General features: G+C 51.1%; 1 protein-coding gene across 2 annotated transcripts in view; it reads left to right on the top strand.

Moving 5' to 3' along the window:
- The window catches only part of TAFA5 (TAFA chemokine like family member 5), a 213,200-nt gene extending 192,116 nt beyond the window's left edge, over window positions 1-21,084 (top strand). Inside the window, exon 4 of one of the 2 annotated variants that reach the window (XM_082421620.1) lies at window positions 12,411-21,084. In XM_082421620.1, the coding sequence (XP_082277746.1) occupies window positions 12,411-12,419 (9 nt within the window). In that variant the 3' untranslated portion in view covers window positions 12,420-21,084. Of the gene's footprint in view, window positions 1-1,772; window positions 3,852-12,410 lie in introns of those variants that run through there. The other variant, XM_082421619.1, reaches the window with a different exon arrangement.
- Window positions 21,085-22,021: the final 937 nt, after the last annotated feature.

Raw genomic sequence — 22,021 nt, 5'->3', positions numbered from 1 at the left:
TTCCAGGGCCACGGGCTTGGAGGAGGGGAGGGCACGCTGAGTCCTGTCCGGCAGGTGCTCTTCCTCCTGGCTCCTGGCTGCCGTCTGGGGGCTGCAGCTAGAGGGCAGGGCCCCTGCAGCGGCTCTGAATGCAGTGCCGAGGCCCTGTCAGAGCTGGGGTGGGATGTGCAGCCCAACCCCCTGGGCAGGGGCCTTGTCTGTCCTGGAGGCGGGCAGGCCAGAGGCAGTTAGTCCACGTTCCCCCCGAGCCGGTCACCGAGGGAAGACCGTGAAGATGTCAACAGCGCTCGCCCGGCTCACGGCCCCCGACGGCTAATTGCAGGGCAGGACGGGACAGACAGGCAGGGTGAGGCCCTCAGGGTGGGGCCTGGGGAGAGGGTCTGTGCGAGTGGGACAGCCTGGCGGCTGAGGACTCGGGAGGAGCCAGGAGGCCGTGGCGTGGTCCTCGTGACAGGGACAGGGGCCTGCGACGTGGGCGGGGCCTGGTGGGAGTGTGGGCGGGGCCTGGTGGAGTGTGACCGGGGCGCAGGCAGGTGGGAAAGGGCCGGGGCTCAGTCCGGATGGGGTAGACGTGGGACCAGCCCGGAGGCGGAGGAGCAACTGCAGGGAGAGGGGCCTGCGATGTGGGCAGGGCCTGGTGGGAGTGTGGGCGGGGCCTGGTCAGAGTGTGACTGGGGCCACAGGCAGGTGGGAAAGGGCCAGGCCTCAGGCCGGATGAGGTAGACGGGGGACCAGCCCGGAGGCGGAGGGGCAACTGCAGGGAGAGGGGAGGGGGTTTCTGGGGGAGGTCTCCCCCAGCACATCTGGAGGGGCCCCTCCCGGGCCATCACACCCGCTGTGTCCCATCCCCATGGCGTGTGTGGGGACCCCAGAACACCGTCCACTCCCTGCAGAGCTGGGCCTGCCAGGAGACAGTACAGGGAGGGCAGCCCCATGCGCCTGACCCAGGCCCGGGGTCCTAAAAGGCAGTGGCCACCAGGATACTGTCTGTGGGACCCCAGGCCTCGGGGTCCCTGCCTCAAATTGGAGCCACCCTAGGGGACGAGGGAGCCAGTGGTCCAGCGGGCACATGGGACGGGAGGTCCCACCACCTGAGGCTGTGACGCTCTGTGGGAACCACACTCCCTGCTTTCCTGTCTCCGTCACTTTCCAGGTGATATCTCCGCTGCCCCAGAGCAGAGGCTGGAACCCTCACATCACTTCACGGCTGCGAGCTGGCCTGTTGTGTCGCATCTCCTGGGACTCTGGGGTGCTGGGTGTGGGTGCTTGGGGCCTCATCAACCAGCACGAACACCCCAGCTCTGCAGCCTCCCAGGGGCTCTGTAGGGGTGAGACACACGTTTTCCATCACTCTGCTCTGTGCAGTTATGCAGTACCTGCTGTGTACAGGGCACAGTGCAAGACACGGTTAGGGAAACAGCCGGATGCAGCCCAGACCCGAGGCCCTGGCCAGCACGGGGCGGAGGACGCGCAGCTCACACTGGCGGCTGACGGAGCTCCAGTGCGGGCCCCCCATCAGGGCCAAGGGCGGGGTCCCACCCACAGCCCAGAGGAAGGGGGTGCCCCCGGGCCGCCCTCTGTGACGAGCATAGGGTTCTCCTCCAGCACTGGGGTCCGAGACCTAGTTTTTGTCCTCGAGGAAGTCTGCTGACATCTTTTAAGTGTGCTGTCCGGGCGAGGCCAGCCTCGTGGACGATCTCTGGGTTCCTGCCATTCCCGACGGGAACGCTTGGTGTCTGCGGAGGCTGACGGCTCTCTTCTCTGCTCCTCAGGTCTCCTGACAAACGCAGCCCCAGAGGGGCCCCAGGAGTGACTTTGGCTCCCTGGAGAGGCCACAATCCTCAGTCCATCGTGGACGCCACCCACCCTCGGCCACCCGCCCACCCTCCGTTTCTCTAGCCTGTCAAGGACAGCCTGCTTCCTCGGCCGCCTGAGCTGAGTCTGTCCGGCCGCCCCGAGGAGTCAGTCCTGGGACATACAGCAGGGCTGCGTCACCGGGCGTCCCTGGAACCTGGCCTGGCCACCCTCCCGGCCGCAGACGAGGAGGAGGAGGAGGCAGCTGCAGCCCAGCCAGCCCGAGAGAGGAGGACAGCGCCGGGCCCGGGGAGGACTGAGTCTCGGGCGCAGCAGTGGCCTCTCCTTGTGCCCCAGACTGTCCGAATCGCTTTTATTTTCTTATCCTTTCAGTATATTCAATAGACCAAAGAGCAAAATCTATTTTAACGTGGACTCGTCCGTACCATCCGAGTCCCTGGGTTCGATTGGGGGGCACGGGGGCAGAGACACGCTCGAGAGGCACCCACCCCACGGACGCTGCGGGGCCCCCTGAGCAGCCGGAGGATGTGGCCGGAGGACACACGGCCGGCGATGTCCCCACGTGGACCCCGCGGGCGCGCCTGGCCGGGAGCACGGCCCGCTGTGCGCACCTGCTCCCCTGTACTTAGATGGACTTTCTCGTACTAAAATCACTTTCTGTTTTAACCAGTTAAACGCGCCTCTCTGCAGCTCCATTCTGATAGTGGGATAATCCAGGATTCGCCAAGAGCATGTCGGGTCTCCCATGACTGCTGTCTCATCCAATCACCATTTAGCTCCAGAAAGCAAATTAAAGAAAGCGAAAGTAACACTTGTTTGAAAGAGATCATTAAATGTATTTTGCAAAGCCGAAAGTTATATATTTAACAGTTTTTATATGTTGTATATTTGTAGAAAATCCTATTTAACAATTCATGTGGTAGCCCTGGCCGTCCTGAAACGTGGGCCGGGGCTGGGGGTTCCCGAAGTCTCTGGGGTGGGCCGGAGGGGGACTGGCATTCCCGGACGTAGGGGCGCCCGGCACCGCCGAGGGGCAGGACTCTGCGGGCCGCGAGCCGAGGACCAGGTCTGGGGTGGCACAGGCATGCTGGCCGGTGCCAGCGGAAAGGCCCCTTGCCTTTTACTGGGTTTGGGTTGGGTGGTCCCTGCCCCCTGGGGCTCTGTTGTGGGAGTGTCCAGTCCTTTGATCACGCTTCTGCCAATGGATTTTGTTTCCCTTTTTCTTACCCCTCTCACGTTCATACAGCTTGAGGGCAGTTTGCGGCCGACCTCGTCTTCTCAAGCGGACACCCTGCTCTTTCTCAGTCTTCATGTCAGAGGGTGGAGACAGCGGGGGATGGGCGGAGCCCCCATCTTCCCACTTCCCTCCTGCAAGGTGGGGTCACCAGGCCCCACGGATAAGGGACAGTTACGTTTTACCTTCCCCTGTCCACCGTCTGCCAGGTCCCTTTATTTTCCTGAGTTTCAGCTGAACTATGCTACCTAAGAGCCCAATTAACAGGAGTATTACGCTAGGTCTATGCTACTAAAAAAAAAAAAAGGGAAAGAAAAAAAAAACTATATAGAAGCTGTTCCAGCCACCCATAGACTAAAGACAGGAGAGAAAATCCATTTATTTAAGACCCATTTCAATGTCCACGAGTATATAATTTACCTTCAGTCACCACATTTATGGGTATGTGTATCCTGGGGTAAAAGGACTGGCCGAGGTTTGGGTTTGTCATCACAGAGGAGGCGGCCTGCACAGCGTGCTGTCCCGAGCTGGCCAGCCCCGAGCTCCGCGGCCTGGGCTCACCCCGGGGGCAGCGAGGGAGGCCCCGGGAGGGTCACCCGGCCCAGCACACCCCTGCGCTGCCCGCCGGCGTCCCCACCACCACCCCCCTCGCCTGTTCCTTTTGACAGTGGGTGTAGACACCTTCCGAGGACAGAGGTTGGGAGATTTGATATGTTACAGCATTTTTTTTCCTTGTTTTACACTATTCAGTTTTGTGTTGATTCAGCTAAATTATGAAAATAAAGAAAAACTCCTTTGATAAGCATGGCTTTTGTTCGCTGGCCGCGGCGTCCTGGGACAGGGCTGTCGCTGGCGCGGCTGGTGGAGACAGAGCCCAGGGCACAAGTGGTGACAGGGAGGCAGGACCTCTTCCCGGGAGGCAGGCCCGCCGTGATGATGCTGTCAGGAGCCCTCCAGGTTCTCCCGGACCCCCAAGGATGCTCCCTGAAGCCCGGCCCCCGGCGCGTAGACAGCGTCTGGCCCGCAACTACCATCCCCTGGGACGCCGTGCTCCTGGCCAAGCCAGTGGGAAGTTGACAGCCCCATCCGTTCAGCCCTCCCCCAGGGTCCCTGAGCCAGGCCCTCCCCGCACATGCCCCCGGTTCCAGGAGCAGAACCCCCCTCAAGGGCTCCAGAAGGAGACCTTCTGGTCTAAAGGGCCCCCTTCCCCGGGAAATCCGCTGGGATCTCCAAAGAGCACTCTTAGGCATGTTCCGAATCCATCACCTACAGGCGTGCGTGGACTGGGGGAGGCCTTGCCTGCCTGTTTCCAACTGCTCTTGATAAAATGTCAGCCTTGGGACCTGCAGCCCGGGGGACGGGCCGTGGGCCATTCGAGTTCTGCGCTTGATTTAAGGAGACTTCACTGGCCTTTGGAGCTGTTACAGGGAGTAAGGAGACCCCCGCCCTCTGGTACAGAGCCGGGCTTGTCCTGGGAGGTAGGGAAAGGGACAGAATGCAGACCTAGCTGCTGCCACAGGGACCCCCAGGTGGGCCCTTCCCCTCTCGAGGGGGCCTGGGTGCCCTTGCCAGGAAGGGCCTTCCCCGGGGGCTATACCTCAGGGAGCAGCTTGGGGGCTTTGCCATGGAGCCCAAACAGGGCAGGGCAGCTTGATGGGGATAGGGGCCCACCCTCGCCTCCTCCCTCTGTCCACACGGAGAAATGAGCTGGAAGGGGCGGGGGTTCATGTGCAGGAGGAGAAGCGGCCCACCGGAGAGCTACACACACAGCCACTACTCCGGAGACTTCTGGGCATAGCAGGGGGAAAAACAAAATCGTGAAGCTAGAGAAAAGAAAAGAGCTTCTGGGCCACCAGGGCTCGTAAAAGCGGACACCGGTCTCCAACCGGATCCAAGGGTGTGTACCGGTCAGGTGGCGCTGCAGGAACAAACAGTCCACCTGTCCAAGTCCAACCTTCCCGTAAATAGGGCTCTCCCCTCCGGCCCCAAGCCCTTAGAGAATAGGAGGCGTGTTTATTTAGGGGCGATTCTGTGATTAGTGCCACCGGTGCGCTGCTCCGTCTCTCAGAACCTGGTCCTGAGGCCACCTTTAGCGGCTAGTCTCCATGGCCACCTGTTGGCCTGCATCCTGGCTCTGCCTCTTAGAGGGTGTTAACGTGAACCCAGGCTGCAGGCACTGGCTGTGGGGCAAGTGCAGCTCCGGGTCAGGGTCCGAGCAGGGCTTCCTCGTGCGTCCCACCATCACCGTTGCTACGGTGACCAGGCGCCGCCTCCGTGGTCAGTTCCCGGACTGGCCAGCCGGGATGTGTGTACAAGCCCGTGTAGGTGGTGTGTGCATGTGCGCGTGCACGTGCCTCTTTTCACGGTCACCCTCATGTTCTGGGCACCTTCTAAGTCAGGGGTCCGAGGAGGAGCCTCCAGGAGCCCCAGGTCACGCCCAGAGGCGTCGCGTCGGTCCAGAGGGCGGCTGGGGTGGGTTGACCCCAGTGGACGCTGCAGCCCCCATGTTGCCGAGGCCTCTCCTGCTGGTGTCCCATGTGCCACAGTAACTTGTCACGTTGGCATTTGGGAGGGGACCCCTGTGCCGTCCTTGTCCTGAGCTGACCATCGCCCAGAGAGGCGGGCGCCCACAGAAAGTGTGCTTCTCTGGAAACGCCCTGGTGGAATGTGAGGGCCGGGAGGCTCCCGAAGATTCCCAGGGCGCTGGGCTCAGCGAGAAGACGTGGTAGCCTCTGCCAGTTCTGCCCATCGTGCCGATCTGACTGATGGTGGGCACCGTGCCCCCCACAGAACCAGCGACAGTGTCCTGGGTGTGTGGAGAGCACCTACTTCAGGGCTGAGAAAGGTTCCCGGCACGCTGGCCCTGCTCCCTTAGTGGCCTGGGTCGGCCCAGCCCAGGGAAAGGCCATAGTGGGGTGCAGGAGGGGCCCCTGTCTGCTCCTGCAGAGGGTGGGGCGGGTGAGCCCCGGGGGAAGGGCTACAGAAGGCAGACGGGGGCCGGGGGGGGGGGAGGAAGTGGGCTCAGAGGCCCAGGGCGGGGGCGATGAGGAGTAGGGCTGGGACGGGCGTCTGGGCTGCTCAGCGCAGGTGCAGGCCCTCAGGACAGCTGGGGACAGCAGCCACCCCCAACAGACGCGTCCCCGCATGTGCCCACCCGGCACTCTCCTCTCCCCACCCGAACCTGCTGACCATCCCCACGCACACTGAGATGAAGGTTCACAGGCACCCACTCCACGGGGGTTGCTCACGCCCTCCACCCTGCCCCCGGGGGCCACTGCCACGTGGAGACGGGGCTCGGCTGCTCCCAGACAGGGGACAGCGTGCAGGCCTTTGCAGGTGCCGCGGTGACGGTGGTGAGTTAGCGCTGCACCGTGTTCTCCCGGTGGGTGAGTGCTCAGAGCCCCTGGTCTGTTTCCAGCGGTCTGTGTGTCTTTCTGTCTCTCAGCCGCCCCCCAAGCCCCAAAGGCGGGGCCTGATGACCCAGCACTCGAGCCGCCGCCTCTCCACTCAGCCTGGGGTCCCAGCCTGGGGCATTGGGCGTCCCTGCTAAACCTGGGGGTGGCCTCCCCAGTCTCATTGCCCCGAAGGACGCGTGTGCCGCCTTTCCGGCTGGCTGTCTAGTTTCCTGGTCGTATATATTTTCTCCATTTAGTCGCTGGCATCTTTAGGGGCCACACTGCATCTGAAATATCTGTTATTTCTTCCTTCTGTGCCCAGGGTCATGGAATTACTTTAAAATAATATTAATTTTCCGCTTTTACAGGTGTCACCTCATTTATTCCTTCCACCAGGGCTGCTGGGATGAAATCCATCTCTTTCCTTGGTGGGGCTGGCGGGCAGGGGGCCCTTGCAGCTGGGGCAGCACACAATGGACCTGCATGTGACGTCGCCCTTCGTCCCTGGGGCAATAGGAGCCTGAAAGGTGCCCGTCTAGGCCAGCTGCACTATCCAGTCCCGTCGTAAAGGTGGGACGTGAGCGTGGGAAGCGGCATAGGTGCCGTCCGAGGAGGTGCCCCCACCTTACAGTTCACCGGCTCTGCAGAGGGTGAGCGTTAAGGAAAATTACTCTGATGCGTAGGAAAACAGTCAGGAAGATTTCCTGGAGGACTAGGGCAACAGGCGAGGTCAGGCTCCCCTCCCAACGCAGCAGATGGCTGGGGATTTACAGCCAAGGAGCAGAGTGGACGGGAGACCAGGACCGGAGATGCCGGGGGCAGGGGGTTCTTGCTGTAGGCACATCGGCGAAGGTGGGGGTCCCTCTAGGCTGACTCAGTAGGACTCTAGCTAAGATGGGGCCCATCAAGAATGCACACGGGATCCCAAGGCCAGGTCTGGCAGAACGCAAGACTCCGGGGGCCTGATAAAATTTGGTCAAGGGGAGCGTTTCGGTCACAAGCTCTCTCTAAACGTAGAAATGGTGCCTTCCACACAAACCTCACAACTCGACCCTCCCATTGGAGCCCAGCCTCACTTCTGGGAAGACCAAGGAAGGAAAAGCTCCCGTTGCCAGGGAGACACCGAGACTCATGCTGAGCCCATGGTCACCGCTGGGGTTCTGACGCTCCTTGGAGAGGGGAGATGAGAGTCATTCTCGGAAGCTCCTTTGGGAGCTTGGTCTGATGCTGCCCAGGCTTTGGCAGGGTCAGCCCTCAGTCAGAGGTTGGCCGTAAACCCTGGAGCAAAGCCCTCCCCTCCCTGTCCGGGGAGCGCAGGTGCACTGCCCTGAGTGGCGGGCTGTGGCCCAGCGGGCGTGTCCAGGCCCAGGCCCCCGTATTCCAAGGATGGGCCCTGCTGCCCCTGCAGTTCTGGGGCCCCATTGCTGGGGCTTCCCAGGACCTTTCCCGAGGGATAAGGCCTCACCAAGCCGGGCAGACAGGCGGCCTGGACTCCCTCCCGAGAGAGGTGGATGGGCTTTCCATGTCCACGTGCAGAGGTCTGGCCCCACGTGCCTGCTCAGTCTCGCCCCAGAAAAGCCACATCAGCCAACACGCTCAGGCACATGGCCCCCTGGGAGACAGTCTAACGGGGCCGAGGCGGGAGGGGCCGCGTCGGGGCCGAAAGCCCAGGGCCCAGGGCTCCCGCTGACACGGACGGTAGCGGGAGCCCCGTCAGCCCTTTGTGGCCTCCCTTCAGCCCCATGGTTGGAGGGAGGAGGGCAGAGCAGCCTCAGGGCTTAGGGGTCAGGGGCGTGAACACGGGACACAAGTCTTCAGAACCCACATCGTGCAGGAGTTGCTTCAATATGCAGTACGCGTGGGGAGGTCGCTGGAGCCCCTACAGGGAAAGTCCTCTGACGCTCAGGGGCCCAGCGACTCACCCGCCCTGAGCAGGTGCCCTGGGTCCTCCAGATGCCTCCACGGTCTCTGGGCCGCTGCGCGCAGGAGGACAAGAGCAACCCCAGGGGACGCAGGGGCAGAGGGCGGACGCCGCGGGGGGGGCTGGTCCCAGCAGCAGGATCGTGAACGTGCGTGGCTGCCAGCTCGATGGACTCTCCCCCCGCCCCGTTTCCCAAGGGCTGCTGTCACTTTCTGGTGCCGAGCTCCCATCATGAGCTGCGATCATGACAGATCCATTAATGAAATCGATTTGGTCACGTTATCCGTTTAATGCCTAAATCGGAGCCCGATCTCACCCCCAAGGCTGGAGGCTGACCGTCCTAAGTCGCCCGGAGAGAATGAGCTTCTGACGTTCAAATAATTAAACTTAGTTTTCTGCTTGGGGCTCGTAAAATTCCCCTGAATTATGACTGTGAGAGCCCCTCAGTCATCTGGGGGGGTGAGTTGAGGCCGGAGGTGGCCCATCCCTTTGGGGAAATAGCCTGCGTAATGGGTGTGGGAGGGTTCATGGTGGGGGGGGGTGTTGGTCAGCCAGGCTCAGATGCCCTGAGGCTCCGCCGTGTGGGGATGGTGTGAGGTCCTGAGCGAAGCTCCCGGAGCCCGGCACTGGGGCCTCTCCTCGCTTTGCTGGTCAGTGCTGTTCTGGAGGCCCTTCCAGGAGGCTCCAGGGAAATACCTGACGGGGAAGCAATAAAAATGCAAATGTTCCAGAGCAGTGGGTGAAAATTGTGTTCAGACACTAAATTGGGGTGTATGTTAGCAGGATCCTGCCCTGCCAGACTGTCAGGGAAATTTTTGTTTTCAAAATTAGCTTTCCCGTGGTTGTTTGATCCTCCGAGGTGCCTGCGTGTGTCTGTGCATGTGTGAATGTGTGTGTGTGTGTGTGTCTGTACATGTCTGTGCATCTGTGTGTGCGTGTGTCTGTGCATGTGTGAATGTCTGTGTGTGTGTGTGTCTGTGCATGTGTGAATGTGTGTGTGTGTGTGTGTCTGTGCATCTGTGTGTGTGTGTGTGCATGTGTGAATGTGTGTGTGTGTCTGTACATGTCTGTGCATCTGTGTCTGCGTGTGTCTGTGCATGTGTGAATGTGTGTGTGTGTGTACATGTCTGTGCATCTGTGTGTGCATGTGTCTGTGCATGTGTGAATGTCTGTGTGTGTGTCTGCGTGTGTCTGTGCATGTGTGAATGTCTGTGTGTGTGTGTCTGTGCATGTGTGAATGTGTGTGTGTGTGTCTGTGCGTCTGTGTGTGTGTGTGTGTCTGTGCATGTGTGAATGTGTGTGTGTGTGTGTGTCTGTGCATCTGTGTGTGCATGTGTCTGTGCATGTGTGAATGTGTGTGTGTGTGTGTGTGTCTGTGCATCTGTGTGTGTGTGTCTGTGCATGTGTGAATGTCTGGGTGTGTGTGTGTCTGTACATGTCTGTGCATCTGTGTCTGCGTGTGTCTGTGCATGTGTGAATGTCTGTGTGTGTGTCTGCGTGTGTCTGTGCATGTGTGAATGTCTGTGTGTGTGTGTGTCTGTGGCAGTGTCCATGATGTGTGGCAGTGTCCCGGTGTCTGTGTCAGGCCCCATCTGGTGTCCACAGGAGGAGGGGTCCTGGGCCCAGACCCTGAGCTTGGCCTGTCTTGGGGGAGGAGGGGTTCCCTGGGGGCTCAGTGACATAGAAGTGCTCCTGGCCTGGCACAGTGGGTGGCAGAGACAAGCCCAGCGTCCCTCTGCAGGGGCACACCTTCCACTCGGCCACTCAGGGCCCTCCTGAGATGTCCCCCAAACATGAGTCCCACGGACCCAGGAGCCCAGATCCCAGAAACGTCCGGCGACAGAATCAGCCCCGGAGTGTGGACGGCAGTGTCAGAGGTGGACTTCCAGAGAAACTGCGGTTTTTCCAAAAAGGAAAAGAAGATGTGAGAAGGGGAAAGATGCTGTAGGGAACAGGCACAGGGGAACCAGACGCAGTGGCCATCGCTCCCCAAGGGGCCATCCCTGCTCCCAGACGCTCCCCTGGGTGCCGCCTCTGGTGGGCCTGCCCCTTCTCACCGGCATCCGCTGCACTCCCCTCCCCGATGACAGGAATCCCTCACTCACCCGCTCACCTGTGCTTTCACCGCAGCCCACCCAGCGTGGATGAGCCCTGGCGCTGGGGGACGGCGGGGAACAGAGCAGATGAAATGTCGGCCCTGCTGGGTCCAGACTCTGCTGCAGGGTAGGGGGAGGCCCGGGGAAGGCAGCCCCCCACCAAGCAGATGGGTAAATGTCGTCTCCATCAGGGTCAGCGCGGGGAGGGGAGGGGAGCCCACTGCTGGATGCGGGGGTCGGGGCCCATCACGACGTAAGTTGTCCTCATCTGATTGAGACAAAGCCTTGAAACCCAGAATATCCTTCTTTTAGGATTGGTTGAAATTCGAAGTTTGGGTCTCTGCTTTGCTTTCCTTCCCACTCAAGCTTTTTGAGAATCCGGTCTAGACCTGCACTCTGCTTCTTTGAGGCTCATGGCACAGCCTCCAGACCGGGCCCTGAGTGATGTCCTGTCCTATGGTGACATGCCAGGCGTGACTTGATGTGACCTCTTCGGGGCACGGACCCTGGTCGCTTCCCCACCCACGCAGAGCACAGGCAGGACACGTGGCAGGCCTTCCATGGCCACACCCCCAGGATCACCACCACGCGCTGTGCTGTAGACGCCCAGCACAACCTGGCAGAAACAAGAGGCCCATTCAAAGCATCAGCTCCTGGGCTCTGTTCAACCCTTTCCTTCTTCATAAAGTGAACGGCAACCTGCCTGCACGAGGAATTCTAAGAGAAGACCATCCTCCCAGCCACCAAGAGACGGGCCCAAGCAGATCACCAGCTGGGTGGTGGGCCTGTGAGCATCAGGGTGGCCACGGACCCCCGAGCACCCAAGGCCGAGGACCCACTCCCTGGTGCAGGCATGCAGAGCACAGAGACTGTGTGGGTCAACCTGCATCCTGTGGGTTCAAAGCCACACCGGAGCATCTGAACAAGAAGCAGAAGAGGCGTGGAGACAGCATCAAGGCCAGAACGCAGCCTCAGCTGAGACTCAGGACACGGAGCCCCCGTGGAGGGAAGCTGCCTACAGCCCCACGTGTGTCAGCTTCCTTACCCGCTTCCCCTCACGTGTCTCAGATTGACGCCCTCTTTAAACTCTGCCTTCGCTCTCCTGGTCAGATTCCATTTTTGGCTTTTCAGGGAATCAGATTCTTCCCACCTTGAAACGTGGACTCCCCAAGGGTCCTCCCCCCAGCTCTCTGCCCAGCCCAAGGGTCACGGGCGTCTCCCCAGTCTCCTGGACATAAAGACCCACGGGAAGGGGCTGCATCTTTTCTTGCGTCTCCAGAGCCTGGTGACCGTCAGCTCTCACCACACCTGTTAAGTGAATGTTCAAATGTTTGTGGAATAAACTGAGTGTCTGCACGCAGGGCCTTGGGGGATCTCAGTGTGGATGTGAGCGTTGCCTGCTGGGATGTTTCTGAAGGTCCTATTTGAAAGGGGAGGTGACAGTCAGCTGAGGCTCTAAGGGAGGGTACAACAGTCCCTGGCCAGGCCCTGGGTGAAGGAGAGGTAGCCCTGTGAGCAACGTGGATTGACTCCTCTGTACTTAAGTTTCCCAGCCAGCTTGTGGGTTCTGGAAGGTTCCATGGCATGTGCATCACAGCCGTTAGCATCAAGAGTGGAGCCGTACAGCATGCCCTGCCCTGGACACATGCAGACGAACAATCAACCAGGCACACCAGAGGACAGAGAGTGACCCCAGACCATGAGCTGGAGCCCTAAAGGAAGAAGACTTTGGGGATGGGAATCATAGGGCCACCATGGTGGATCGTTGCCATGACAGCCACCTTGGCTCACACCCCCATGTCCCCACAGTGATGCTGATCTTGGTCATGTGACACCCTTTGGCCAGTCGAACAACAGCAAATGTGATGCAGGCAAATGTTTAAAAGGCACTGGCTATTTAGAATTTTCCCACTCTTGATGCTGTTACATCCTATTACCATGTGACCCAGTCTAGGTGATGCCACAGGAGGACGAAATAACACATGAGGCCATCCAAGCCCAGCTGACAACCATCGTGAGCCCAGCCGAGATCAGCAGAGGAAACATCAGACAGAACATGTGCTGGACACACGAGGGCCATGGATAAACAAGACGGTGTAAACCAGACAGCAGTGGGTTACTTTGAAAGTTCTGGGGGAGAAAAATCAACCGTTACAACCTAAAATTCTATGTCTGGCAGAGGTACACTTTGAAAACGATGGCAAATAAAAATACTTGAAGAAAAATTAAAACTGAGAGAATGCACTGCTAAAAGACTCTTACTCCAGGAAATACTAAAGGATGAGACAGGAAAGAAAGTACCCCAGGTGGAAGCTTGGAGGTTCAGGAAGGAACAAGGTCTACGGGAGGTGGAATGCTGGTAATGGTAGGATGGTGAGGTTCGGCAACTCTTCCCAAGAAAACAACTACACAACCTGAATTCAATTCCCCAGCACAACCCTTTGAAAGCACTGAATAAAGGCAGGAAGAAATGACGAAGAATTTACTTTTGAAAGAATGCTGCTGATAAGGTAAGAACTGCATTTTTGTGGCTTCCTTCCTGGGGCTGCTCCCCAAACCCCAGGTTTGGTGATAGAAAACACAGCTTTGGCACGTGAGGCAGCAGGTGACATAGCTCGGGGCAGCAGGGCAGCAGGGAATGTAAGGAGGACCTTTGTGAGCAAAGAGCACCAATGGGTCCAGATCCAAAGCTGAGCATCAGGTTTGCCCGAGCCCCTGGCTGACCACTAAGCAACACAGGACCGTGGGGCAGAAACTGGAGACATTATTTGTGATGACGTGTTTAGGAAGGCCATGACTTTGACCGAGGACATTCCCCAACCTGCACGGTCCAGGCCACCGAGAGAGGAGCGTCTCCGGCTTGAGGCGTCAGAAGGAGGAACACAGGGTGGCCAAGGAAGACAGACACCAGAGACCCAGAAAGTGGGCAAGTCCCCAAACCTGAGTATGAACTCTGCCCAAATCCTCAGGTGAGCGCTAGACCACATAGGTGTAGGATGCACACATGGAGTCAGGAGAAAAATAAGCACAGCTGGAAACCAAAACAACACAAAACAAAGCCCTAAGCAGAAACGTCAGCTGCTCCACACTTCGGGGAAGACAGATTTCACAGTTTCTGAGGGCAAGCAAAATAATTGCCAACTGTAACAAAAACCAACAACCCTCAGAAAAACAGCAGACATTTCAGAGTGCCCACAACATACTATTTACAACAAGCTTTCCACAAAGATTTATCAGGCATGCAAAGGAGCAGGAATGTGTGATGTGTACTCAGGAAAAAATTCAGATGTAGAAACCAACTCGGAGCCAGCCCTGCTGCTGGATTTAGCAAGACTTCCAAGTAACTCTTATAAAGATGTCCAAATAATTAAAAGACAATGTGGTATTAATGAGTAAATAGATAGAGAATTTCAACAAAGAAATTAAGACAACAGAATAGCAGTTCTACAGGAGGAAAGTACAGTATCAGGAAATAAATTGAAAAATTGACCAGATGGGCTCAACAGAAGACTGCAGCCAGCAGAAGAGAAAGCTGGTGAGTCTGAAGAGAGACCGGTAAAATGACCCAACCTGAAAAATGGACAGAAATGATGGAAGAAAGTTGTAAAAGCTTCAGAGACCTTTTGGGACAATATGAACCTGCCCAGTATCGGTGGAAATTAGGTCCCTGGAATGAGAGAAGAGAAAATGTGGAGTAGAAACAGCATTTGTAGGAACGATGGCCAAGACTTCCCAAATCTGGTGAAAACATTAACATACAGATCCATCAGATCAACAACCCAAAGTGGAATAAACACAAGAAACCACAGCAAGGCATATGGTATTCAAACCTCTGAAAGACAAAGACAAAGAGACATCCTTGAAAACAGTAAGAGAAAATGACGCATTTCATGGAGGGTACAGTGATGGGACTAATGGCTGATGTCCCAACAGAAACCAGTGAGGCCATCGACAGAGGAATGGATAAAGAAGTTGTGGTATATATATACAATGGAATACTACTCAGCCATGAAAAAGAATGAAATAATGCCATTTGCAGCATCATGGATGCACCTAGAGATGATCATACTAAGTGAAGTAAGTCAGACACAGACAAATATCATATGATATCACTTATAGGTGGAATATAAAAAGTGATACAAATGAACTTATTTACAAAACAGAAATAGACCCACAGACATAGAAAACAAACTTATGGTTTCCAAAGGGAAAAGGGGGGAAGAATAAATTAGGAGTTTGGGGTTAACATATACACACTACTATATATAAAATAGATAACCTACAAAGACCTACTGTATAGCACAGGGAACTATACTCAATATGTTATAATAACCTATAAGGGAAAATAATCTGAAAAACTCTCCCCCATATATATATATGTATATATATATACAATTGACTCAATTTGCTGTATACTTGAAATTAACACAACATTGTAAATCGACTATACTTCAATTAAAAAAAAAAAAAAAAAACAGAGACGCCAGACACTGCAGAGACAATCTGAAGTGTCCAAGGGAAAAAATGTCTGCCAACTAAAGATTCTATTTACAGAAAAACTATTCCTCAAAATAGAATGTGAAATAAAGACATTTCCAGTAAAACAAAGCTGAGAAAATTTCCTGCCAGTAGTAGTACTGCAGTGCAAGAAATGCTAAAGTATTCTATAAATAAAAACAAATATGAGTGTGTACACAATCTCATAATTTCTTTAGAATACATATTATTGGGTTTAAAATGTACAGAGGTTTTATTTATCTCTGTATAAAGGCATATAGCCCAAAGATTGTGGTACAAACAGAAAATATGGCAAGGTTCCTATTTTTTTTTCAGAAATCGCTTAATATTAACCTTAAATTGAGTGTGATAACATAATATAATCCATAGTGAAACCTCTAGAAAATAATGCAGTTTTACCTAGAAGGCTGAAAGTGGAATTGAAGTGGTATGCTAAAAATATGTGATGACCCCAGAGTAGGCAGGAAAGAGAGGCTACAGAAACAAACATGAGATAAGAGCATGGAAAAGAAAGAGTGAGGTGGTCCCAAAATCCAAACACCTCAACAGTTATATTAAATACAAATAGAAGAAACTCCAACCAAAAGTCAAGAGTTGGCAGATCGGATAAAATAGCAAGAACAAAATATGTGCTTTACCCAGACAAACCTTAACACAACGACACACACAGTAAAAGAATGGACAACATATACCATGCAGACAATAGGCCTGAGAAACTGGGAGGGGATGTGTTGGTAATAATAGTCGAGATGGACTTTCTGACAAGGAATAGTACCACAAAAAGGAAAATTTAATAATAATAAAGTGTCAATATAGCAAGAAAATATAGCAATATAGCAGGAAAATAAAAGAATAATAGATGTATATATGCCTGAAAACAAATGCAAAGTACATGAAACAAAATGGACAGCACTGAAAGGAAAATCAGAGACCATAACCGTTAGAAATGAAGATTCCATTACTCCACCATCAGTAACTGATAAAACAGAGACAAAATCAGTAAGTCCATGGAGGACCCAGACAAGATCAGCCAATACCTAATTACATTTCTAGAATATTCCACCAACCAAGAGTGGACCTCTAGTAGTGCTGGAACCCACGGTAGGGCTGCGTGCTTATATTTTCTAAAATTGCTAAACTCTATTCAAAAGTGGCCATACCTCTCTGATCAGTCTTTATTAATTTTAGCCATACTATAGAACTAATTTTGCACAAACTCTTTTCAAGACACATGGAAGATGAACCAAGACAGACCAAGTGCTGGACAAAAAGCAAATCTCAAAAATTTCAAGGAATGAAAATCATATAATATATGTTCTCTGACCACAACTGAATTAAATTGGAAATCAACCAGAAAACGATATCTGGAAAATTCCTGAATATTTGCAAATACCTTCTAAACAATCCATGAGACAAGAAGAAAAAAAAAAATTAAATTTTACAGATTTAATTAAATTAACTTAAATATTTTGACTTGAATGAGAATTAAAACACACTATAGTGAAAATCTCTTCCATGTAGCTAGTGCAGTGCTTTAGAAGCTTATATTAGGAAGCGAAAATGGTCTGAAGTGATTGACATAAGCTTCCTCCTTAAGAAACTAGAAAAAGGAGCAGAGTAAACTCAATGTAAATAGGAGGAAGGAAATAACACAGAGAAGAGCAGATATCAGTGAAGTAAGAAGTGAATAAGTAATAAAAGCAATGAAACCAAGAGCTTGATTTTAAAAAAGCGGCTTTACAGAATTACAATTGAGGTGTAATTAACCGCACATATTTAAAGCACACTATTGTCAAACACATCAGAATTCTGACATGTACACACACCCTTGAAACCATCACCACTGTCTTAGTCTGCTCTGGCTGCTGTAACAACATACCACGGACAGAGTGGCTTTAATAAGGGGGATTTATTTCTCACAGTCCTGGAGGCTGGAAAGTCCAAGATCAAGGTGCTGGTTGATTGGGTTCCTGGGGAGGGCTCTCCTCTGGGGTTACAGGTGGTCGCCTACCCCTCACTGTGAACTCACGGGGTGGGGAGACGGAAGGAGGGAGCGAGGGAGGGAAAGAGGGAGAGACAGGTAGAGAGAGAGAGGGAGACAGGGAAAGAGCACTCTGGTGTCTCTTCCTAAGGGCGCCAATCCCAGAGGACAAGGGCCCCACCCTCATGACCTCATCCAACCCTAAATACCTCCCAAAGTACCATCACATTGGAGGTTGGGGCTTCAACATAGGAATTTTGAGGGGGCACAATTCAGCTCCTAATACCTACAGTCAAGATAAAGAAGATGCCCACCAGCCCCAAAGCAGCCTCTGGTCCCTCCTTGCCTACCCGGTCTGTTTTCTGCTCCACTGATCTGTGCTCTTGTCTTTCTCATTTTCTTCCTCCTGCTCTGGGTTTACTCTCCTCCTGTTCTCTGCCTTATTAACACAAAAGTCTGCATGTCTCATTTTAGATTTTCTTCTTTTCTAACATAAACATTTAAAGCTGTAAATCTCCCTCCAAGCATTGGTTCTGCTGCATCGCACACACGTGGGTCTGTTGTATTTTCATTATTGTCCTGTTCAAAGTATTTATCTAACTTGCTTGGTTATTTCTTTTCGATCCATGGATTGTTCAGAAATGTGTTATTTAACTTCTAAATATTTGGGGATTTTCTAGATATTTTAGTGTTACTGATGTCTAAATTAGTTGCACTGTGGCCAAAGAAAGTATTCTGTATGATTTCAACCCTTTTAAATTTATTGAGCCTTGTTTTATGGCCCATTGTATGATCTATCATGGTGAATGTACTATATTAATTCGAATAGATGTGTATCTGGTAAATGTTGCATTTGTGTCTGTAAATATCAACTGTTTATAAATACCACATATCTAAACATATACGTTTTAATTTCAGTTTGTCTAGCTCTACCAAAAACCTTATTAGAATTTTGATGAGATGTGTACTGAATTTATGGAATAAAGTGGGAAAACGGACATTTTTCAGGTATTGAGACTTTATGTAAATGAACATAACAGATCTCTTCATTTATTTAGTTCTTCTGATTGTCTTTTATTATCATTGCATTATTTTCTGCTTGACAGATTTTTATGTATTAAGGCTTTATTCCTATGTTTTTACACTTATTATTTTGAATAATATGTCTGTTGATACTACAAAATTGTCTGGCAATAGTGTCAAATTTTTCCTTTTTAATCTTTATATCTTTTATTATTTATCTTGTCTTACTCTGCCAAATCAAAGTGTCCTTAACTTGTCCCAGATTTTAAAGACAGTGTGTCCGGAAGCTTTATACCGAAGCATGATGTTTGTGGTCATTTTTCCTAGATAACCTATATCAATTTAAGGAAGTACTCTCCTATTCATAGTTTTTTAAGAGCTTTTATCAAGAATGGAGTTAAATTTTTTTAAATGCACTTTCTTGCCTCTATTCGAATAATTGTATGTTTTTTAAGTGGTGAATTATACATGCGGTATTAATGCATCCTTTTACTTCTAAGAAAACCCAATTTGATCATGAATAATTTTTAATGGATTACTGCCTTTGAATTGTTAATATTGTGATGGATTTTTAGATCTATGCTCATGAATTATATTGACCTACACTTTTCTTTTCTTATAGTGTCCTTGACTGGCTTGGGATCAAGATTATACTCATCTCATAAAATGAGTCTTTTCATTTTTTATTGTGTGGAAAATTTTTATGAAATTGGAATGATCTGTTCATTGACTATTTGGTAGAAGTCACCCATAAAACTATCCGTACCTCTTTTAAAATTGAAAATATAACATGGGTGGCCTTTATAATACTGATCCAGTAGGTCTATTTAGCCTTGCTATTTCTTTTGGGGTCATTTTTTGGAAGTTATGCTTTTCCAGGCACTTTTCCAGTTTACTAAAATTTGAACATTTATCAGGACAAATTTGTTTATAGAGTTCTCTCATCTTTGATGTCTTTACTATGAAATGCATCGTGCATTCAAAGATGCATGTGAACAGTTCCAACAACAGTAACAGACGAAACACACATCCTTCCAGTATCTCTGTGAAGAGTCAGAGCCTCACCAGCCCTGCTGAAGCCCTCACAACTTCACCCTCTACCACCCTCTTCCCAGAGTAATCATCTATTTGACTTTGTGAAAATCATATTCGCACATTTTTAAGAGTTGATAGTCTAAGAATGAATCCTTACATTCTATCATTGGGTTTACAGTGGGAGTAATAGACACAAAACGAGCTTTATGAGGTCAGAGTACTGTGGCCACCACCTAGGGAAGGCACCCACGGAAAGCAAGCTCAAGAGAGTGTGTGGGGAAGCCTCGTTTCAGCATCTTGGAGAGTTTACAGGAGCCTCCTGCAGAATGCCCTGAGCAGGTCACGTGTGAGGCGGGGACCCAAGGGCTCGCCCTGGCTGGGGCCCCTTCAGGGACTGTCGTGCGGACCGGGAGCTAGGCTACTCTGTCTGCACGTCCTCCTCCAGTTCCTGGCTTACAGCAGCCCCATCTGTGCGGTGGGATGCACACCCTCAGCCGGCCCAGGATCGCCGCAGCATGGAGAGCAGCACACAGCCAAGGTAAGCCACAGAGAAGAGCCCTGGCCAGCACCCCAGGTGCGCAGAGCTTGGGTCAAACAGCTGATGCCGTGGGGGTGAGGCCCCGGGTTAAACTCCACATGCATCAGTGGGGATGCACTCCAATCTGGGCGGGGTAACCTCTGCGTCCTGTGGACGGCTGTCCACAGAGGGGCTTCCACCAGCCTCCTGAGGGTGGTGGTCCTGCCCCCTGCATCACATCTCCAGTGTCCTGAGCCCCCTCTGTGGGCTCCTGCTCTCAGCTGGGTGGGCACAGCCTCCCGAGCTTCTTGAGAAGGAGTTCAAGGGAAGCAATGTTTTTGGACCCTGCCTATCCAGAGTGGTTTTTATTTTATTCTACATATTTTACTTTATTGTTGAATATTAAAACATATCGAAGGGTTTGGCAGGGTAAAGAATTTTGGTTGGAAACCATTTTCCTTCTGACTTGAAGGAAGCCCATCACTGTCTTCTGGATTCCTCTGTTGCTATTGAGAAACCCGAAGCCTTGTTGATTCTCCATCCTTTTAGCCAAATTTTTCTGCAAACAAGATTATAGCATAGTCTCCATTCTGTTGTGCAGTTTCATAATGAGGAGCCTTGGTGTGCATCTATTTTCATTCCTGTTTTAGATGTTTACAGGGCTTTTTTAACCCATCAGCCCTTTATTTCTGAGAAATTTTCTTGATTTTTTTGATGATTTAATCTCTTCTATTTATTTAATTTTTTTTTAGTTCTCTCTTCTACAACATCTATTATTTGGGTGTTGGACCTTCTGAACTGGTCTTCTAATTTTATTTCTCTATTTTTCATCACTTCACCTTTGTCTCTGCTAACTTTTTGTAAGATTGTCTCACTGTGAGATTGTTTCAATTTTATCTTGCAGACTTTCTATAGAGTTTTTCATTTTGATCACCATGTTTTTAATTTCCAGTCGCTACTTTGTTATTGTTCTCTGAATTTCCTGTTGTGTTATAGATAACATCTTGTTCTTTTTTATTATTGCAATATTTTTCTTATTTCTCTGGGGTATTCAATGACTTTTTGGAAAGTTTCTGCTCTCTGAAAAGCCCTTGTTCCCTCCAAGTGGCACTGCTCTGTTTATAGCTCTGACCTCTATCTCCCACGTTGGAAACTTTCCCTATACTTGACAATCCTGAGCCAATGGCTCACGGTGGAGTATGTTTGCAAGCTTTATGTGGGTCAACTCACTTTAAATTTTGCTATGAGGACATTTGGATGGGTCCTTTTGTGGGAACTCCTCACCTTGGAGACACAAGGTGTCTTTAGGTGTTTTCTTTTTGGTTGGCCCGATTCCCCAGAAAACTTCTCATTTCTCGCCTAAAAGGTGAGGTTTGCCTGCCAGGTTATGTCTCAGTCTTTTGCATATGGTACCCACATCTCAGTTTTGCCAAATGTAGAAAATACATCTCCAGACTCCAGCAGGGGTAGAGGAGGGGCTGTGAGGTGGGGGAGAAAAGCTAGAAACATACTCACTCTCCAACAGCAGTTGGGGCTCTTGTTGCCAGGTCCTGGGTCCCTCCCTCCCTCCTTCCCTCCTTCCCTCCCTCATTCCTTTTGAATTCTCTAGGATAAATCAGTTTTGTTCTCCACATTCCTGCTTGCTGCTTGGAATTCCGATTTCTCAGACTCACTCTATTAGCTATTTTTCATTGGTTTGTTTCTCAGCTTCAAAATTTTTATTCCTCCCCCCTCCCATCTTTTTAGAACTTCTGAAAAGATTTTCAGGTTAAAAAAAAATTCTCTCTTTTATTAATGGAGTTTTGGGGAACTTGCAAAATCTTAATCTAGAAATTGTCTTATCTTTGGAGATAATACGACCATGATAGATTTATACTTACAGTCCTCTTTTACATCCCTAATATTGGTTTATTTGTCCTCCAAGTGCAATGAACTTTTAGTTTTTGGAAGTTTTTTCTAGACAAATTTCTTGGAGGTTGTCAATTTTTATTTCCCCACCAAAGTCTAACTTTTAGTTTTGGGGGTGTTCACTAGTTGTGGTTTGGTTTCAATTTTATTAATTTCTACTCTTTTCTTTTTATTACCTTCATTCTAATTTTTTGGTATTTACATTATGGTTTTTCTTTTTCTTATTTTTCCTAACTTCTTAAGTTACCTGCCAAGCCCTTTATTTTCAGTCATTCTTCTTCTCAAATGAAAGTATTTAAGGATGTAAACTTTTCTCTAGTTTTGCATCAGCTGTGTCCAACATGTTTTGATGCATAGATTTTTTTATTATTTAGAAGTAACTGTAGTATAGTTAAGATTATTATTTATTCTTTAAACCCCAACTAATTTTAAAGTTTTTTAATATAAAGGTTTTTTAATTGAAAGTTTTCTTGAGATAATTGGAGATTCACATGCAGGTATAAGAAATAATATAGAGAGAATTCCATGCACGTTTCACCCTGTTTTCCCCAATGCAAACATCACATAAAATTATAGTA

This window comes from Balaenoptera physalus, assembly GCF_965194825.1.
Source record: "Balaenoptera physalus genome assembly, chromosome: 13".
Lineage (NCBI taxonomy): Eukaryota > Metazoa > Chordata > Mammalia > Artiodactyla > Balaenopteridae > Balaenoptera > Balaenoptera physalus.
The sequence above is the reverse complement of the archived record's forward strand: the minus strand, read 5'-3'. Positions and strand labels throughout refer to the sequence as shown.